Source organism: Hevea brasiliensis, unplaced genomic scaffold (assembly GCF_030052815.1).
Source record: "Hevea brasiliensis isolate MT/VB/25A 57/8 unplaced genomic scaffold, ASM3005281v1 Scaf268, whole genome shotgun sequence".
Classification (NCBI taxonomy): Eukaryota; Viridiplantae; Streptophyta; class Magnoliopsida; order Malpighiales; family Euphorbiaceae; genus Hevea; species Hevea brasiliensis.
Genome location: NW_026614771.1, coordinates 68382 through 90528, shown reverse-complemented (window position 1 = coordinate 90528; position 22147 = coordinate 68382). Strand labels below are relative to the sequence as shown.

The 22147-nt window shown below is 36.5% G+C and overlaps 1 protein-coding gene and 1 pseudogene across 1 annotated transcript; one reads left to right on the top strand and one right to left on the bottom strand.

Annotated features, from left to right (window-relative positions):
• Positions 1-633: 633 nt before the first annotated feature.
• LOC110651722 (uncharacterized) lies at positions 634-5047 on the top strand (annotated as a pseudogene).
• Positions 5048-20682: 15635 nt separating this feature from the next.
• LOC110651724 (CLAVATA3/ESR (CLE)-related protein TDIF) lies at positions 20683-21458 on the bottom strand. Its single transcript, XM_021807116.2, has one exon. It carries the CDS (start codon positions 21344-21346, stop codon positions 21008-21010), a length of 339 nt encoding a protein of 112 aa, XP_021662808.1. The 5' UTR covers positions 21347-21458; the 3' UTR covers positions 20683-21007.
• Positions 21459-22147: the final 689 nt, after the last annotated feature.

The following is a 22147-nucleotide window of genomic DNA, read 5'->3' as shown; positions in this document are numbered from 1 at the left end:
GAACGGTGCATTTTCTCTCCACTTGCAAACCCATTTCGGTCGCACCATTCCAAGCCATCGTCTCCCTTCATTGTTCTCAAATACTTTAGAAACCCTTTGGCACTTAATCGAATAAATCGATTATTAACATAAAATAAAATCCCCGACATTTTTCAATTCCTTTATTTCACCGAATCACGAAAGAAATCATTTCGTTGGTTATTTTTCTTTGTCGATTCGCACACTGCTTCAAGATATTTCGTATAAAGTCTAAACCTTTAATGGAATCGTGTTTCATATTCTTCTATGCCTGTTTGTTCTGCTTTCGTAATGTGCTGATATTTTTTGATTTGCTCTCGGTGGTTTGTTCTGTTCCAGCGCTTTGTTGTTAATTTTTTTTTGGGCATTAACATTTCGTGAAATGTGGTATATAATAATAAATCGACTGCCATGGATTCGTAAGAACCCGAATATTTTTTTTTGCTGTCTGTTCTAATTTTTTTTTGTCATTGCGCTCTGTTGTGATAAATGGATGTTGATATGCTTAAATTGATTATATATATAAATATATATATATATTGGCTGCTCACATCGCTAAATTTATAATCTCAGTCCTCACTGTCCTTACGGCCTATTTTGCTTCTGAGATTGGTTATGGCGCGAGACAAAGGAAAAGTTAAAGCCAAAATCACCACATTCTCATCATCAAACTCAACTGACGGAAGTATCCCTGCGTCACCTCCTCCACAAAAAGATGCTCCTCTGGTAATTGGTAAACCAAAAGAAACAACCAAGAAAAGAACAAGCGAGCTACCAAGAGAAGGGAACCAAAAGAAAAAGATTTCAAAAGCTCCACAGTGCATATGGAGAGGGCTATTCATGAGCCAAGGTATATTCATCTGCTCGCTTTTGTTGAAGTTTCCGCCTTTGCAATCTTTGTTTGAGTATCAAAAATGGGATAAACTGTGTTCTGAAACTGAAGGAGTGTATGTGGATTTAGTGCAAGAATTCTATAAAAATTTGAGGGTTGATGATTCTGACAAAGATGAGTCTTTTAACGTGAAAATGAAAGGGACAATTTATGAAGTGACAGTAGCTAGATTAGCTAAAGCCCTAGGAATTCCAAACAGTGGGAACAAAATCTGCTCCCACAAAGATGTTTTTGCTGTTGGTGGATTTAACAAAAGAGATTTTGAGGGTGAAGTGTTTAAAGGGGAAGTGAAGGATAAAACTAGCATTACTCATGCTCATCAACACATTAAAATTCTTCATAGTATTATTATTTATGTGTTGAATCCTAGAACCTAAATCCCAACTATTTGAGTACCCTTGACCTCTCCATAATTTGGCATATAGTGAACCAAATTGAGTTTAATCTTGCCTATTTTATGCTGAAACAAATCATGAAATGGAAGCCACCTTACAAGCTACCCTATGCTCATCTTCTTAATGGTCTATTTAGAGACTTTGGGATACCTTTGGAAACCGAGAAGCTTAGGACCAATATGATCCCAATCACTAGTTTGCAAAAAGATGATGATGGTAGAAAGCTTAGATTTGAGCAAGGTGCTAGCTCCAAAGATAGTGCAAGTGGTACTTTCAATGTTGAAGGTATTTTGGAGGAAGTAAACAACTTGAGAGAATTTGTTGAAATGGAACTTGGAGAGCTACAGAAATTTAGAAGTTTTCAAACTATTCTTATGAATGCTCTTGACTCTAAAGTTGATGGAACTTTGATGTTGATGTACAAGATTGTGGAAGAATTGTTTAAAATCAAAGTCCATTTGGGTTTTTCAACCACTGAGGCTGGAGAAATCAGTACGGATGCTACTGGTTCTGTTCCTCAAACCGAGAAAGAAAAAGAAAAAGAGGAAGAAGAAGAAACAGAAGAGGAAGAGGAAGAAGAAACAGAAGAAGAGGAAGAGAAAGAAACAGAAGAAGAAGAAGAAGAGAAAGAGGAAGAAAAGGAAGAAGAGGAAGAAGCTGAAGCAGAAAAAGATGACGATGACTCTGATGATGGTAATGGAGGCAGCAAAGAAGGTAGTGGGAAAGATATGAGTGACTCAGAGTCTGAGGCAGAACTCGAGACACCTGCTCCCGCCGCTCTGCAAAAAGGAAAGGGCAAAACAACTCAACAAGAACAAAGACGCAAATGTAAAAGAGGAAACTGGTAAACCTTTCCGCAAAAGACTAAAGCGGCAAAAAGTCTGCGGTGAGTGCAGTACTACTAAGTTAGCACTGGGCCTATTGTTCCTTTGACACCTGAATCGAATTGGTCTGCAATTCTTCAAACCTTGAGTGACAAACCTGTCAAGCCCAAAAAGCTAAAAATGGCTGCTCCAAAACTAATCAGGAGAAGTTCCAGGCTGAAAGGATGAACTGAATTTTAATTGAATTTTGTCTAACAGTCTGTTTGTTAGTTTGCTACTTAGTCTGCTACTTTTGGTTTTTTCTAAACTTTTAATTAGTTTGCTATATCAGTTACTGTTTTGACTGTTTACTCACTGCATTTCGACTGATTTTTGACATGCATGATTTCTCCCATATTCTTTTGATGCTGACAAAAAGGGGGAGAAAAGTAATGAATGGTAATCTTGATACTTGATATAGTTTGTGATTACTTGTGCATGATATAGTTTGTGAATAGTATATTGTTGATATAACTTTATGGTGTGCATATTGTTGATATCACTTGTGAATGATATACAATTTGTGATTAGTGTGTATATTGTGCATATTTAGTTAGTATCTTTAGTCACACTTGACTCCTTAAGAAAATACTTATGGATGTTTTATTGAAATTATTAAGGGGGAGTTATTTGTGATTAATTGTTGATATAAGCACATACATAGGGGGAGTTATTCTCTCATATACATTCATACACATACTCACACTTATCAATATTTACATGGTGATTCAATTGAGTTTTGTCATCATCAAAAAGGGGGAGATTGTTGACCCCACAAGCTCAAAGGAGCATAGATTTTGATGATACCAAAACTCAACTAGAATCAAACTAACATTGTTTTAAGTGTTGTGTATCTCAAAGAAAAAGGACAAAAGGATTTCATGATGGATTCGTGCTTATGAAGAAAGGATGGCATTCTAAGGATAACACAAGACGTAGCAAAAGAGATAAAAGAAGAAAATGTTACCTTCCAAGGCTGCATTGAAAATCAGAATTGAAGGTACATATAGTATTAGAGTTAGTTTTATTTCTTAGGATTACTTGTGAAAAGAATTGAGGAGTAAAAGTCAATGATCCTTATTTTCAATCCCTCAAATGATTTTTTCTTTGAAACATCATTATTATTGGCCTAAAAAAAATGTTTAACTATGATTTGGTGTAAAGTTTTATAGTTTTGAAAGTTATGCAGAAAAAGTTTTCCTGGTATGCTAACTGGTTTGCTACTTATTTTAGTATGCTAACTGGTTTGCTATTTTCTCAAGTACGCTTAATCTGTTTCAACTCGCACAACATCGCAGAAAACGACAAAATAACGGCTATTTTCTTGAAATTCAGATTCGTAACGTTCAAATGAGTTCTCGCAACGGTAAAAACATTCCAAAGGTATAAATACACCTTCCTTTGGCCATTTTGCACTTAATGAAAGTCCTCTCTTGTTCAAAATCTTTAAAGCTTTCATTCAAAGTGCTCAAAGTGATTTATTGCTCATCATTGGCTTATTTACTCAACTCTTCTTTATAGTTTCTGTTGTAATTGAGTGAGAGTGAGTTTTTAAACACATTATTATCATTTGTGAGAGGTCATTCAAGCACCTATTGAAGCTTGGTTGTGATAAGTGTTTGGGATAACACTTGGTAGAAGTGTGAAGCTACTTGTAAAAGCTTTGTTGAGAAGATTTGTAAAGGGCTTTGTCTCTTGCCTTGAAAAGAGAAGAATAGTGGAGTGAAGACTCAAAGTGAGATCTTTGAGAGAGTGGATGTAGGCTAGTTAAAGCCGAACCACTATAAAAATTCCAGTGTTCATTTTCTCAACTCTTGCTCTTTACATTTTTGCAATTTAGCTTTATGATTGATATACTTTTGCTGATATGAAAATTGATATCATATGCTGTTGATCTTGCTGCTGACTGAGAAAATTAGTTTACTGCTAAAACTGCTGATATCTGATTTAATCTGCATGTTGTTTGATTTGCTGTCAGTTGGAATATTTGGTATCTCGCTCAAGTTGTCGTATTAAAAACGTATTGACATCGATATATTTACTGAATGCTTATATAGTCTGTTATATCAGTATACTGATTGCATATAGCTTAACCTTGAGTCAACTTGTCAATAGAGCTATATTGTTCATTTCTCACATTAGTTAATTTAGTTGAACCTAGCTGCAATTTTCAAAGGTTTTGAGCAAGAACCGAAAATTGTTTTTAAAGTCCAATTCACCCCCCTCTTGGACATAATTTGGGACATCATCCATGTTTTAGTACTGGCTGATCATGATAGTGGCGATAATAAGGATGATAAACATTTGTTATTTCATCGACCTTTGTTAAAAGGAGGAGGAGGCATAGGTCATGGCATTTATAAGAAGGGCTTTAAACATGGCGGGTTTGGTGGTGGCATCGGGGGTGGTGCAGGCGGTGGTAGTGGCATAGGAGGAGGTGGAGGTGCTGGGATTGGCGGTGGAGTAGGTGGAGGATGGGGTCTAGGTGGTGGTGTTGGTGGGTTAGGTGGAGGTGGTGGGGGGGAGGTCTAGGTGGCGGTGGTGGTTTAGGAGGCAGCATTGGGCATGGTTGAGGCCTGGGAGGGGGAGCTGGTGGTGGTCTAGGTGGTGCACATGGTGGGGGTTCAGGGGGTGGTGGTGGACTAGGAGGCGGTGCTGGTGGAGTGCGTGGTCTTGGTGGTGGTGGAGGGGCAGGAGGTGGCTTTGGCTGTGGTGCAGGTGGCGGTGGAGGACTTGGAGGAGGAGGTGGCGTTGGTGGTGGTGGGGGAGGTGGAGGTGGTGGATTTGGTGCTGGTGGTGATGCTGATTTTGGAGCTGGGGGGGGTGGGGTGGGGTGGGGGTGGTCACTAGAGTTGAGGGGTGAAAAAGAGGGCAATTGACCGACAGGCAATTAAAAAATTAATATACTGAAACGGGGTAGGATGTTGCAAAATTACGGGAAAGGGGTGATGTAACACCCCCGTTGCATAGCCTGGTAGATTTCACTGTTCCGGTGACCAGTGTCGGTCCGGACAATTAATGGGATTAGGGCCACACCTAAGACAACTTGAGAAGCCATAAACATAAATAATTAGTAATGTTTAATTAGTTAACTATAAATAAGAAAAACAGAACATAAGAGGTTAAACGAGCCGAGAGTCAAAGCGATGAGTGACCTCCTGAACGATCGCGAAGTCATTTTAAACTCAAATTTCAACCGTAAAGTGACGCGGTCCTTAGGACCCTTATGAACACAGTGGAAAAGAGAAAATCACGAAAAAGAACTGTTAAGCCAGTCAAATAATTAGGTCAGGGAGCCGGAAGAAATATTGGATTATTTACAAACCGGGATGAACCGGCGAGGGGCAATTTGGTCAATTGATCCCGAGAGCTGACTCCTGACCTAACTGTCAAATAAAATCAGAGAAAAGAAAACTTTGGGATCGAGAATTAAATTAAAGAACTAATAGAAAAATAAATAGAAAAAAAAAAGAAGAAGATGGAAAAGTCAAAGGGATGACATCATGCATGATGTCATAAAGGCTTCATTTATTTATTTTATTAATTGGACTTTTTGTGGTCTTCCATACACTAAAATAAATAAAGAAAAGAAATGAAAAAAATCAATTTTGGTCTTCTTTCTTCCCTTTTGCCGTCCCATTCCTCTCTTCCCACTCCTTCACCATATTCCACCATTGTTAAGGGAATAAAAGCTTGAATTTCCCTACCTTAACCTATAAATTCACAAAGTCTCCACACAAAAATTTCTCCTTACATGTTGAGAGAGCATTAGAGAGTAAAAAAAAGAAGAAAGACTTGAAGAAAGGGGAGCCTAAAAATCCTCCAAGCAAGGTTAGTATATTAAACTCCTTACTTTCCATTTTAAATGCATAATTAGTGGTTGAAAGTGAGCTTAGAACTTGATTAAATGAAACAAACATGGGAGAAGGACCAAACTGAAATTTCGGGCAGCTTGAGAGGAGTATGGTTTGCATGAATATGATGCAATTGAATGAGTTTAGAAACCTTACTTAGTTAAATGATTAACATTAAAATCATTAGAAGTAGTTAAATGCAAGAGTTAGTGAGATTAGGGTTTCAATGCTAGGGTTTATGAACCAAAATTTGGAGAAATGCATAAATGACATGTTGGACCTATTGTGAAGTGAAATAATGGTCAATTATGACCAAATAACTTGTGTGGGAATGATAGGAATGAAAACTAAATTCGAAGGTAAATGGTCATGCTGCTGGCAGCATGACCAAACCCACTTTGAAGGACCAAAACTCAAATTTTACAAGTCCAATTGATATGCCACCAATTGGAGATGAAAATAGACATAAAAGAGCACAATTTTCATTAAGGAACCATGGCCAAAAACTGACCAAAACTTGGTGAAACAATTGACCAAAGTGAATTGATTGCTGGCTGCCACTGCACCAAACTGACCAAATGAACAGTAACTTTTCATTTGGTCATAACTCGAGCTAGGTAGGTCAAATTGACCTGAAATTTTACCAGAAATTAGATATGATATAGACCTAAAACTTTCATGAAGAACACCAACCCAAATTAGGCCATTAACCCTTTCAAAATCATTGAGCAAAATTAAATTATTGTACTGAGATTCTGCAGAATTTTCATTGAGCAGCAATGTTTGGATGGCTATAACTCTCTCTAGAAAACTCGGATTTAGGCGATTCTTGAACCGATGGAAACCTAAGACATAGTACAACATTTCATATGAAGAAAGTGAGACCAAATTATGAACTTAACTTGGTCAAATTATTAACCAAAGTTGGACCAAAAATCTGCCAGCACTAAAATCTCAAGATGAACAAAGACATGTGAACAAGAAACTTATTTTGGCCATAACTTGAGCTACAAAACTCCGATTGGGGTGATCCAAAAATGAGAATACACTTAAGACAATAAGGAACATTTTCTATGAAGGAAGTTTTGTCAAATTCCAACAGTAGATCGACCAATGGAACAGTACAACTTCGGAGAACCAAAACCGAAAATTGGCAATTTTGCCAAAATGACCTAAGCTTTAAACAAATGACCAAAACCAACAAGTTTGGTGACCAAAATGTGGTATGTGGGTGAAGTTGGAGTTCCCATACCTATTAAGTCTTAGAAAGTCAATAATTTGACTTGAATAGTGCAGTGAATAGTAACCCGAAACACAAAATTTTGAGAACATCGAATTTAACACGTTAGAGCTAGCTAAATATGAAGTTAAGTTTATTTTGGATTTATTTTAAGTTTTAATACTGAAACATTGGAAAATTTCGTGTTTCAGTGGAAAAAAATACCGGGACAGAACCCGAGGAGTCGAGTCAAGGCCAACAGGCGACTCGTTTGAGGTTTGTGCACAACATATACTTTTATAATCATCTTTTGCATAATGTTTTGAATAATGTGAAATATTGGATTATAGCATTTTTATGATGTTTGATTTAAATTGTGAAAGTTATTGTGTATATTTGAAATGACAATGTTTAGCAAATTGTTAAGATAAGTTTTGAAACCACAGTGTCATGACCATATATTTGAACACCTCACTAGCACGACTAGTGGGGGTAATTAGTTTCGAATTTTGATTCCTTCTCTGGAGAAGTGTTGAGGTGTGCCAGTAGAAGAGGATGTGAATGGATATCCATATATTTGAGCTAGCTAGCCTGTGATATGATTTCTCTTTAGCCTCTGGCTATTGAGATTCATGTGATTTCTCTTTAGCCTCTGGCTATTGAGATTCTATTTGTTTCGAATGGCGTGATCTAACTGTGGGTTTTATGAAATGTGTTTTGATACTTTGAAATGAACTTGGTTTACATGTAAAATCTTACAATGCATGATTGTTTTAAATTTTCATGTTTAGCCAAATTTTTGAATGAATGTGCTTTAAGTTTTGCATAAAGATTATTTTAGTATATTGTGCACCACTGAGTCCTAGTACTCAATGATAGCTTTATTGCCGCAGATACAGAACTAGAGGAGCAAAGCAGATCGAGTCACGAGGTGTGAGAAGCTACCAGCCTAAAGTTTTCGGGTATAATTTATACCCTAACTGTAAATACTTCTTTTGATGTATATATTGCACATAAATGTATGGACATGTAAAAATGGGTCTTGAGCAGCTTGTACATAAATTTGTATGAAGTTTGTAATAAAGTTTAGTTTGTGTTTCTTTTGATATAAATTTGTAAGGTTGTGTATAAATTATTTTGTTTTTAATGAAATATGAATGATATTGATTGACAGTATTTTGAGAAATTGATTGAGTTTGATTGTGAAACCGAAGTAGGGGTTGAGAAAAACTTTTAGAAGTGCTTTTTACAGGTATTCGAAGAACGGTTTTCTCAAAATACAGAGGAAACTCTGTCAAAATTTTTATAAAATTTGCGGAAAACTAAAATGGCCAAAAATATTAATTAGTTTTAATTTCAACTAAATGTTTTAAACACTTATTAGAATTGCTCACAACTTATCAAAAATAGGAAAATTGTTTTAAAATCCCTTGTAGGGTACTTAATGAGTTATCGGTAGGTGAAGTGTGGTAGTTCATTAGGTATTCTACGGGATCATGTGATGCCTTACAGAGGGGTAAGGTGTGACATGTTTTAGTGGTATCAGAGCAAATTTTTGAAGTATGTTTTAACATATAAATTTGTGTCTTTTCTTTGTTAAGTACAACTGCTCAATGTCCATAATTGTTACATACAGTGCATTACATCATGAATATGAACTAACGGAGGGAAATCTCCTTGTGTTACTTGTTCAGGAGATACCCTAACTTCAGCCTGTAATGGAAGAAGGAGATCGCTCAGTCGAGCAGTCTGTTGAAGCTGAGGCACAAGGAGAAGCCCCAGCTTTACCGAATGTTAGTGGGTCAGCAGCACCAGCCCCACAAATGCCGCAGTTTCCTCGATTCGCCGCATGAGATGGCTGCGATGTTTCAACAAATGGCTGGGGGTATGCCTGCTCAAGCTCCACCCCAATCACCTGTGGCACAACCACTGCCTCCAGCCAGACAGTATGACAAGTTATTGAAGTATGGGGCTGCAGAATTTAAGGGTACAGTGGACCCTTTAGAGGCAGAGCAATGGCTTGAAAGAATGGACAGAGTGTTTAAGAAATTGCACTGCCCAGATGAGTTGAAGTTCGAATATTCTGTGTCGCTACTGCAAGGGGATGCATATGATTGGTGGAAGACCATCCCCACGACTGGCGCGAACCACGGTGCTAACACGGGATGACTTCATCAGAGAGTTCAGACAGAAATACATCCCAGATGCATATGTTGATCAGAAATTGCAAGAATTTTTGAGTTTGAAACAAGGAAATCAATCAGTGGCAGAGTATGAGAGGGAGTTCTCCCGCCTGAGTCACTATGCGGAGAGTCTCCTTACTACCAGTAAAGAAAGATGCAAGAGATTTGAGACGGGTTTGAAGCCCAGCATACGGATGCAAGTTGTAGGATTTCGACACAGCAACTTCTCAGAGCTTATGTCTCAAGCACTTGAATTGGAGAGAGTTGAAGCAGAAGCAAACCCAGTGAAGGAAAAAGTCGAGAAATTAGAAAAAGACAAGGGGGAAAAATCAGTTGAGCAGAGTTCGGTGCTACCTCGGAAAGAAAAAGAAGTTTAGTGGACCCAGCAGGGTCGAGGTGGCGATTTGGCAGAGGCAGATTTTTCCGGTCGAGACCCTAGGTCTAGTCAGCAGTCAAGCAGGGGTTCACATTCTGCCCGCCCCTGTGAGACTTGTGGCAAGATTCATGGGGGGGGAATGCTATTGGGCCACTGGAACCTGTTTTAACTGTGGAGGCAAAGGCCATATGGCTAAAGATTGTACTAGTGCTCCGAGATATGGTCCAGCTCCTACTACTGTCGAGGCATCTATTCAGAGTCCTGCTCCTAGAGGTTCACAAATTGCTGGCAGGAGGAAGAGGCAGAGGTAGAGGCACCTTCAGCGATCAGGCACGCTTGGTCGATGCACAAGGAAGTGCTTCAACCAGAATCTACGCAATGAAACAGCGAGAAGAGGCTGAGACTTCTAATGTGGTAGCTGGTACATTCTCTATCTCTAGTCAAGATGTATTTGTATTGTTTGATCCGGGTTCAACCCATTCATATGTTAGTGCTAGCATAGTCAGTTCACTTGCTGTTTCATGTGTGCAAATGGGTTTTGAAGTGCTAGTAACTAGTCCGTTAGGACAAGAGGTCCGGGTCAACAAAATCTATAGAGACTGTCCTTTGGTGATCCAAGGACATGTTTTCCTGTCAGACTTGATTGAAATGCCCTTCAGAGAATATGATATCATCTTGGGCATGGATTGGTTAGCCAGGCATCACGCCATGATTGACTGTAGACTGAAGACAGTCACTTTTGGTCTCCCTCTGTACGGTGATGTGGTAATACACGGGGAGAGGCATTTACTGCCATCAAACATCATTTCGGCTGCATTAACCAGAAGAATGATCAGAAAGGGGTGTGAAGCATACTTGGCACATGTGATAGACACCCAAGTGGGGAGTCCAGCACTAAGGGACATCCCTACTGTATGTGATTTTCCGGATGTATTTCCTGATGAATTACCAGGATTACCTCCAGAAAGAGAGGTGCAGTTTGAAATTGATGTTATGCCTGGTGTGGATCCAATCTCCATAACGCCATATAGAATGGCACCTGCAGAATTGAAAGAGTTGAAAGTGCAGTTGCAAGAATTGCTTGACAAGGGCTTTATCCACCCTAGTGTGTCACCTTGGGGAGCGCCAGTATTGTTTGTAAAGAAGAAGGATGGCACTCTCCGCTTGTGTATTGATTATCGGCAGTTGAATAAGGTGACAATAAAGAATAGATATCCATTGCCCCGCATTGATGACTTGTTTGATCAGTTGAGGGGTGCAGCTGTGTTCTCCAAAATTGACCTGAGATCAGGTTATTATCAGCTGAAAGTACAAGAGCAGAGTATTGCTAAAACTGCCTTCAGAACCCGCTATGGCCATTATGAGTTTTTGGTTATGCCATTCGGGTTAACTAATGCTCCGGCTGCTTTTATGGATCTGATGAACACTATCTTCAGACCATACCTCGACCAGTTTGTTGTGGTATTCATTGATGATATATTGGTCTATTCGAGGAATGCAGAAGAGCATGATAGACATCTGCGGATTGTACTGCAAATTTTGAGGGAGAAACAGCTATATGCCAAATTGTCGAAATGTGAATTTTGGCTGAAGGAGATATCTTTCTTGGGGCATGTAGTATCAGAAGAGGGCATCAAGGTAGATCCAAGTAAGATTGAAGCTGTCCTTAATTGGAGGCCACCCAGAAATGTCACAGAGATTCGCAGTTTTCTGGGTTTAGCTGGATACTACCGTCGATTTGTGAAGGGATTCTCCATGTTGGCATCTCCATTGACCAAGCTACTTAGAAAAGATGTAAAATTTCAGTGGGTGGATAAATGCCAGCAAAGCTTTGATGAATTGAAGAAATGTTTGACTGAAGCTCCAGTCCTGACTTTACCTACACCGGATAAAGAATATACAGTTTACAGTGATGCTTCTCACAATGGGTTAGGCTGTGTGTTGATGCAAGATCGAAATGTCATTGCCTATGCATCACGCCAGCTAAAACCGCATGAGAGGAATTATCCGACACATGACTTGGAGCTTGCAGCTATTGTGTTTGCTCTTAAGATCTGGAGACATTATTTGTATGGGGAAAAGTGTTACATTTACACAGATCATAAGAGTTTGAAGTATTTAGGCACCCAGAAAGAGTTGAATTTGAGACAGAGGAGATGGTTAGAGTTGATAAAAGACTATGATTGTCTGATAGACTATCAGCCAGGGAAAGCTAATGTTGTGGCTGACGCCCTAAGTCGCAAGACTATGGCAAGTCTACAAGTTACTCCTTTGTCTTTGGTACATGAGTTGAGATCATTGCATGCTAGCTTAGAGATTAGTGATGATGGGCAGGCAGCAGTTGCATGGCATGTACAGTCAGTGTTGATTGATCAGATCAGAATGGCTGCTCAGAATGATCAGAAGTATCAGAAATTGTTGGAAGAAGTCCAGCAGGGCAAGAAACTAGAATTCTCAATCAGAGATGATGGTCTACTGCTACACCAGGGGAGAATGTGTGTTCCTAATGATGTTGATTTGAGGCAGATCATTTTGAAGGAAGCACACGAGTCTCCTTTTGCCATGCACCCTGGTGGTACAAAAATGTATAGAGGGCTAAAGGAGCATTACTGGTGGATGGGTATGAAGAGAGATATGGCAGAGTTTGTGTCTAAATGCCTAACTTGTCAGCAAGTGAAGGTAGAGCATCAAGTACCCACTGGGTGGTTACATCCACTACCAGTACCAGAGTGGAAATGGGAGAGAATAACGATGGATTTTGTGATGGGACTTCCGAGGACACAGAAGAGTCATGATGCAGTTTGGGTCATTGTTGTGATCGACTAAATCGCTCATTTTCTGCCATCCGATGGACTATAGTTTGTAAAGATTGGGAAATTTATACATCGTTGAGATTGTAAGACTGCATGGAGTGCCGATTCTATTGTATCGCAGAGATCCTAGGTTCGATTCTAGATTCCGGGGTAGTCTTCAGAGAGCCCTAGGAACTAGATTGAACTTCGATCGCATTCCATCCACGCATGCATGGCCAGTCTGAAAGGGTAATTCAGATCTTGGAGGATATGCTACGGGCTTGTGTGATTGAGTTTGAGGGTAGTTGGGATACACACTTGCCTTTGATTGAGTTTGCTTATAACAACAGCTACCAATCAAGCATTGGAATGCCTCCATATGAAGCTTTGTATGGCAGGAAATGTAGAACCTCGTTGTGCTGGGATGACGTGGGTGAAAGAAAGATGATCGGACCCGAAATTGTTCAACAGACTGAAGAGAAAATTCGGGTGATCAGAGATCGACTTAAAGCTGCATCAGATCGTCAGAAGTCCTACATTGATCTGAAGAGAAGGGATATTGAGTATGCAGTGGGTGAGAAAGTTTTCCTCAAGGTTTCTCCTTGGAAGAGGATTATGAGATTCGGCCGAAAGGGAAAATTAAGTCCTCGTTTTATCGGGCCATATGAGGTTCTGGAAAGAGTGGGTCCTTTGGCATATCGGTTAGCACTACCTCCAGAGTTGGAGAAGATACATAATGTCTTCCATGTATCTATGTTGAGGAGGTATCGATCAGACCCATCTCATGTACTACCAGTAGAAGAAATAGAAGTGAATCCAGACCTCACATATGAAGAAGAACCCATAAAGATTCTGGCTTATGAGGTGAAGCAGCTACGGAATAAGCAGATACCGTTGGTAAAAGTGCTGTGGAACCATCATTCAGGCCAAGAAGCTACTTGGGAACGAGAGGAGACAACATCCACAGCTGTTCAGAGATTGATACCAGGTAAAAATTTCGAGACGAAATTTATTTTAAGGGGGGGAGAATTGTAACACCCCCGTTGCATAGCCTGGTAGATTTCACTGTTCCGGTGACTAGTGTCGGTCCGGACAATTAATGGGATTAGGGCCACACCTAAGACAACTTGAGAAGCCATAAACATAAATAATTAGTAATGTTTAATTTGTTAACTATAAATAAGAAAAACAGAACATAAGAGGTTAAACGAGCCGAGAGTCACAGCGATGAGTGACCTTCCTGAACGCATCGCAAGTCGCTTTTAAACTCAAATTTCAACCGTAAAAGTGACGCTGCGGTCCTTAGGACCCTTATGAACACAAAGTGGAAAAGAGAAAATCACGAAAAGAACTGTTAAGCTACCAAATAATTAGGTCAGGGAGCCGGAAGAAATATTGGATTATTTACAAACCGGGATGAACCGGCGAGGGGCAATTTGGTCAATTGATCCCGAGAGCTGACTCCTGACCTAACTGTCAAATAAAATCAGAGAAAAGAAAACTTTGGGATCGAGAATTAAATTAAAGAACTAATAGAAAAATAAATAGAAAAAAAAAAGAAGAAGATGGAAAAGTCAAAGGGATGACATCATGCATGATGTCATAAAGGCTTCATTTATTTATTTTATTAATTGGACTTTTTGTGGTCTTCCATACACTAAAATAAATAAAGAAAAGAAATGAAAAAAATCAATTTTGGTCTTCTTTCTTCCCTTTTGCCGTCCCATTCCTCTCTTCCCACTCCTTCACCATATTCCACCATTGTTAAGGGAATAAAAGCTTGAATTTCCCTACCTTAACCTATAAATTCACAAAGTCTCCACACAAAAATTTCTCCTTACATGTTGAGAGAGCATTAGAGAGTAAAAAAAAGAAGAAAGACTTGAAGAAAGGGGAGCCTAAAAATCCTCCAAGCAAGGTTAGTATATTAAACTCCTTACTTTCCATTTTAAATGCATAATTAGTGGTTGAAAGTGAGCTTAGAACTTGATTAAATGAAACAAACATGGGAGAAGGACCAAACTGAAATTTCGGGCAGCTTGAGAGGAGTATGGTTTGCATGAATATGATGCAATTGAATGAGTTTAGAAACCTTACTTAGTTAAATGATTAACATTAAAATCATTAGAAGTAGTTAAATGCAAGAGTTAGTGAGATTAGGGCTTCAATGCTAGGGTTTATGAACCAAAATTTGGAGAAATGCATAAATGACATGTTGGACCTATTGTGAAGTGAAATAATGGTCAATTATGACCAAATAACTTGTGTGGGAATGATAGGAATGAAAACTAAATTCGGAGGTAAATGGTCATGCTGCTGGCAGCATGACCAAACCCACTTTGAAGGACCAAAACTCAAATTTTACAAGTCCAATTGATATGCCACCAATTGGAGATGAAAATAGACATAAAAGAGCACAATTTTCATTAAGGAACCATGGCCAAAAACTGACCAAAACTTGGTGAAACAATTGACCAAAGTGAATTGATTGCTGGCTGCCACTGCACCAAACTGACCAAATGAACAGTAACTTTTCATTTGGTCATAACTCGAGCTAGGTAGGTCAAATTGACCTGAAATTTTACCAGCAATTAGATATGATATAGACCTAAAACTTTCATGAAGAACACCAACCCAAATTAGGCCATTAACCCTTTCAAAATCATTGAGCAAAATTAAATTACTGTACTGAGATTCTGCAGAATTTTCATTGAGCAGCAATGTTTGGATGGCTATAACTCTCTCTAGAAAACTCGGATTTAGGCGATTCTTGAACCGATGGAAACCTAAGACATAGTACAACATTTCATATGAAGAAAGTGAGACCAAATTATGAACTTAACTTGGTCAAATTATTAACCAAAGTTGGACCAAAAATCTGCCAGCACTAAAATCTCAGTATGAACAGTACATGTGAACAGTAAATTTATTTTGGCCATAACTTGAGCTACAAAACTCCGATTGGGGTGATCCAAAAATGAGAATACACTTAAGACAATAAGGAACATTTTCTATGAAGGAAGTTTTGTCAAATTCCAACAGTAAATCGACCAATGGAACAGTACAACTTCGGAGAACCAAAACCGAAAATTGGCAATTTTCGGTTTTGGTTCTCCGAAGTTGTACTGTTCCATTGGTCGATTTACTGTTGGAATTTGACAAAACTTGGAACAGTACAACTTCGGAGAACCAAAACCGAAAATTGGCAATTTTGCCAAAATGACCTAAGCTTTAAACAAATGACCAAAACCAACAAGTTTGGTGACCAAAATGTGGTATGTGGGTGAAGTTGGAGTTCCCATACCTATTAAGTCTTAGAAAGTCAATAATTTGACTTGAATAGTGCAGTGAATAGTAACCCGAAACACAAAATTTTGAGAACGTCGAATTTAACACGTTAGAGCTAGCTAAATATGAAGTTAAGTTTATTTTGGATTTATTTTAAGTTTTAGTACTGAAACATTGGAAAATTTCGTGTTTAGTGGAAAAATACCGATGTAACTCAAGAGTCGAGTCAAGGCCAACAGCGACTGCTTTGAGGTTTGTGCACAACATATACTTTTATAATCATCTTTTGCATAATGTTTTGAATAATGTGAAATATTGGATTATAGCATTTTTATGATGTTTGATTTAAATTGTGAAAGTTATTGTGTATATTTGAAATGACAATGTTTAGCAAATTGTTAAGATAAGTTTTGAAACCACGTTGTCATGACCATATATTTGAACACCTCACTAGCACGACTAGTGGGGGTAATTAGTTTCAATTTTGATTCCTTCTCCGGAGAAGTGTTGAGGTGTGCCGAGAAGAGGATGTGAATGGATATCCATATATTTGAGCTAGCTAGCACGTGATATGATTTCTCTTTAGCCTCGGCTATTGAGATTCATGTGATTTCTCTTTAGCCTCGGCTATTGAGATTCTATTTGTTTCAATGGCGTGATCTAACGTGGGTTTTATGAAATGTGTTTTGGTACTGTGAAATGAACTTGGTTTACATGTAAAATCTTACAATGCATGATTTTATTAAATTTTCATGTTTAGCCTAATTTTTTTATAAATGTTCTTTAAGTTTTGCATAAAGATTATTTTAGTATATTGTGCACCATCGAGTCCTAGTACTCGATAGCTTTATTGCCGCAGATCTGAAACTAGAGGAGCAGCAGATCGAGTCATTGAGGTGTGAGAAGCTACCACTAAAGTTTTGGGTATAATTTATACCCTAATCAGAATACTTCTTTTGATGTATATATTGCACATAAATGTATGGACATGTAAAAATGGGTCTTGAGCAGCTTGTACATAAATTTGTATGAAGTTTGTAATAAAGTTTAGTTTGTGTTTCTTTTGATATAAATTTGTAAGGTTGTGTATAAATTATTTTGTTTTTAATGAAATATGAATGATATTGATTGTGATGATTTTGAGAAATTGATTGAGTTTGATTGTGAAACCAAGTAGGGGTTGAGAAAAACTTTTAGAAGTGCTTTTACAGTATTCAAGAACGGTTTTCTCAAAATACAGAGGAAACTCTGTCAAAATTTTTATAAAATTTGCGGAAAACTAAAATGGCCAAAAATATTAATTAGTTTTAATTTCAACTAAATGTTTTAAACACTTATTAGAAATGCTCACCACTTATCAAAAATAGGAAAATTGTTTTAAAATCCCTTGTAGGGTACTTAATGAGTTATCGGTAGGTGAAGTGCGGTAGTTCATTAGGTATTCTACGGGGTCATGTGATGCCTTACAGAGGGGTAAGGTGTGACAGGTGAGAAACAAAAAAACGTTATTTATAATAGCGTCTCAACACATAAAATATAATTTAAAATAGCGTGCAAAAAAAACGCTATTCAAAATAGCGTCCTCACGTAAAAACGCTATTCAAAATAGTGTTTTTACGTGGGGACGCTATTTTGAATAGCGTCCACATGACAGCACCATGGCAGTAGCGTCCCAGCTAGCAAAACGCTACTTATAGTAGCGTCCCAGCGAGCAAAACGCTACTATAAGTAGCGTCCCAGAGCACCTCTCCGCTCCCAAAGCAGAAACACGCTAATCATATTAGCGTCCCAAAGCAGATGAGAGAACACGGGACGCTAATAAAAATAGCATCCCCCTTCACTGGAGATTCTGAACACAGGACGCTAATAAAAATAGCGTTCCCCTTCATTGGAGATTCCCTGCAGATTGGACTTGGACTGCACGCCATCCACAAAGATGCTAATTATATTAGCGTCCGGAGGTACAAGATGCTAATATAATTAGCATCCGGAGTTGATGGGACGTAATATTCCTCGCGTGAAGGGGCCGTTGCAGGTGGCTCAATCCGGACGCTATTCAAAATAGCGTCCGAGCTTCGGATGCTATTATGAATAGCGTCCCTTGTTCAGACGTTATTTTGAACAGGCCTATATCGTTGACCACTGCCACCCCCCCCCTTGTCGTAATTTTTTGAGTTGTTACCCCATTCTGGTATTTTTTGTTTCTGAGTTACCTTACTACGGTCATTTGCCCTTAAAAAGAAAGAAGGGATAGTACACTACTTATGACGTACTTTGCTCCCATATGTAATACATATATGTCTGGGTACTTGGATGCGCCGCTTGGGCCGCTCTAAATTTCATCCGAATATATATTAGTCAAAAAGTTTAGCATTCGTTTTTTTTGGTTGAATTTTCTCATAGTATTTGTTTGGGAAGCTGTTCTTCGCCCTTCCGCGCATGGAAAGCTTGTAAACATACAATTACTTGTCTTGGTGTACGTAAGAACTACTACATTATATATAACATCCATTTTATTGTAGTGTATAGCAGGCATTGCTAGCATGTTAATGGAAGAATGCACAGGCGCATAATTAATGAAATAATTAAAAGCTCTTACCATCCATTGTTACACAAGCTCTCGAACAGTGGAAAACAGGACTAATGGAACCACCACTCCGCCCATTTATTTTATCTCCAGTCTCCTACACGATACATGCTGTTTGTTGACTATTGGCTTTTTTTTTTTTTTTTAAAGATAAGAAATTCATTAATGGTAAGGCCTAGTTACAATATCGCATAGGCAATGTAAACCCTATTCTAAAACATTTAGCTCCAGCAACTTTAGCCCAAGCAGAGAGAATCAGAGCCAGAAGATCCAACCTAAAGCCGTTGAACTGTCTGTAGAGGAAGCTCCAACCTAAAATGGAACTCTTCGTGATACAAGAGTTGAAGAAGAAGTAAAGACGTTGTTTAATCTTTCTATTATAAGAGAAAACTTAAACTAAGTCTACAAAGAAGATCAATATTTAAATTAAATCAAACATATATATAGAAATAAAATAAAAACTACGAGGAAAAATCCTTGATTTATATATTTTTTTTAAAAAGAATATTGTCCCACACTACCAAACAAAAGAAAAGGTACGTATACGTGATAATATTAAAAATAAATAATAAAATATTATATAAAAATTAAAAACATAATATTAATATCTTAGACTCTATGAAATTTAATATTATTAAAATTATAAAAAGTGACATCATTATATATATATATATAAAGTCTTTCACAATTATATTATTTTACTTTGATAAAGTTTATTATCTAAAAAATTACATTTAAATTTTAAAAGAATATAAACTTTAAATACATAGTATTTATTTTTTTATTTAGTTAATTTTAAATTTTATTAAAATATTTAATAATTAAATTTATAAGAATTCTGTAAATATATACATATATTTAGTTGACCTCTATTTTCAGCGTGTTTATGGGTCGCGATTTAGGGAAGAAATTTCCCTTGCGCGGATGGCCGCTTGCATATCTAGCGGAAAATTTCTTCCTTCAAGATCAAGCAAAACATGCCTTTTTTTGGTCAATAATTGTATACGTGTCACTTGATGGGATTAACCCAAAAAAAGGCCAATCATGACGTTTTTCGTCCATGTAAATACGCAAATCGTATTCAATATGGTCAACCGATTAAACTATAGTTTAATATAATTAAAATCATTTTAAAAAAATGTAAAATATTAATTTCAAATTCCAATTAAAATCAAATCAATAAAAAATTTATTTAAAATCATAAAATAGAAAGAATTAATAATTAAAATAATTAATTTTGAATTAAAAATATTAAAATTATTTATAGAATTATGAAATTATAAATTTAAATGTTAATTAGAGATTTTTTAATTAATTAATAAAAAAATTAATATTTGGTATATAATTAATAATTATGGTGAAAATAATTGAGAAGGTGATAGAAAAAGTAAGTGTGAATGAAAAAGAGCGAGTCCAATCATTGTCGCTTCTACTACATGATTACAAGAAATTTCTTAGATACAATAATTTATATAGGATTTATTTTATTTAAATTAAGTTTATTATATATTCAAAATATAAGATATATTTAAAATATAAGATATATTTTAAAAGTTTATTTATTAAATATATAAATTTTATATAATTATATTTTAAATTTATAGTAAACTTAATTTAGATAAAAAATTTTAATTTATATAAATATTTTATTAATTAAAAATTAAATTTTTATATTTTTAAATAGATCTACCATGACTTTGAGTTAAAATAATAATTGATAATTTAGCTAAGTGTATATATTTAAATTTAGATAAGAATTATTTTATTAATATATTTTTTTTATTTAAATATAATTAATTAAAATATAAATATATAAATCTTATTTATTTAAATTTATTTTATTATATATTTAATGTTTTAAATTAATAAAAAATTAAATTTAGGTATGAATTTTTTATATTAAATATATATATTTTTTGTGTCAGCTTCCTCGTGTTTTGTGCTTCTAACGAGACGAGCGCAAAAATCGATGGTCTTCTGAATAACAACATAGGCATAAAAGCAAAGAGCTTCTGAACATGATGACCATTGACCCCTCACACAGACTGACACCATTCATCTCAGTCGCTTTCTGGGCTACCGTCTATTTTACATTTCCCTCCCTAATTTGCTGAAACTAAAGTACTATGTTCGTCAAGAAAGAAAAGAAAAGAAAAGATAGGAAAAATAATGAATACGTCTTCATATATCATATGTGTATATCAAAGAAAGTAAATATATAATGCATAAAATTGGCTTATATATATGCATATTAATTTATTCATTTCTTTCGAAATGTCTTACTGATCATCAATGGATTCAAGATATATAGATCATAAGTAGTATAATTACACAAACAAACAATCAAACATACACACAAACTAGGAAAGAAATGAGATTACGCTTGCTATATTCATACGCCTGGCTTGCTGGGCAAAAAGACATCGATAAGGGAAACTCAATGATGTCTTGATTGATGTATGAAGTGAGGATGGTGATAATTAATCATGATATTGGCCATAGTGGTTCCGTACGTGACAGTGAATATGAACCCTCTTTGCTTACTTGTTGGATTCAGGATTTGGACCGCTTGGTACTTCATGTGCAGCTGCTTTAAACTGTTGACCTGAATCGGAACCAGAAATTGTAGCTGCAACAGAAGAAGAAGCATAAGGTGGTATATGCTTTGTTTGCTGTGGATGCAATTCTGTGGTGGGACTTTGCGTAAGTTTCTTGGGATCAATGGGGCGAGCAAGAAGAGAAACAACCAAGAGAAGGCCAAGAAACAGCAACATAGCTTGTGATTCAGGAAGTACTGTTGATTTGGTAGCTGGTGCCATGAAACTAGAACCAGTAGTAATTAACCACCCCGCAGTAATCCACAAGGGATCAATATCCATGAACCAATCGAAACATCAATATGTCTATCAAGAAGAAGAAAAGTAAAGAAAATAAAGTTGTGGATAGCTAGATAACTTAGCTGCTGATGGAAAGCAATTTGTAAAGTTGCTAAAAGTAAAATTTAGCAAGTTACCTGTGTACCTAATGTGTTCTTTTGTGATGCCGTTATTACCCTTCTTTCTTTTTAGCAAATTTCGTTGGTAATTAATATTAATACATCATTGATTGATAGAAGAAATTGACCAATAAATTTTACTTTTATTAAGAAATTACATAATATAAAAGTTTAAGTTTATAAGTGAGAATCCAAAAATAATTTTATATCTTAGCGACTTTTAAACATAAAAGAAAAAAAAAAAAGCAAATCTGGAAAGTAACAAGATTTAGCAAAATGGAGATGGAGGTGGCTTTTTGTGGCTTGGCTGTTTGCTGAAGAAATCTCTCTTCTTTGACTTGTATTAGAGGAGCTGTGTTATCTCTACTTTGCCTCTTTTTTTTTTTTTAATCAAAATTTGAAATTACAGAGCCATTGAGAAAGCAAAGTATCATAACTTTAATCGCTGCTTTCTTTTTTTCTATGCTTGTGAAAATCCAGGGCTTGTCTCCCTGATATGATGCATGAGTCCCCACTTTATGTATATATATATATATATATATATATATATATATATATATATATATATATATATATATATATATATATATATATATATATAAACCTACTCCATACCGTTTATATTAACTAATTAATGTTGTTTTGAAAAATATTTAATTTAATTTTTCTAATTTAATATAAATCT

Coding starts and splice junctions, on each gene's coding strand:
- LOC110651724 (XM_021807116.2), bottom strand. CDS start 21,346: ATGGATATTGATCCCTTGTGGATTACTGCGGGGTGGTTAATTACTACT.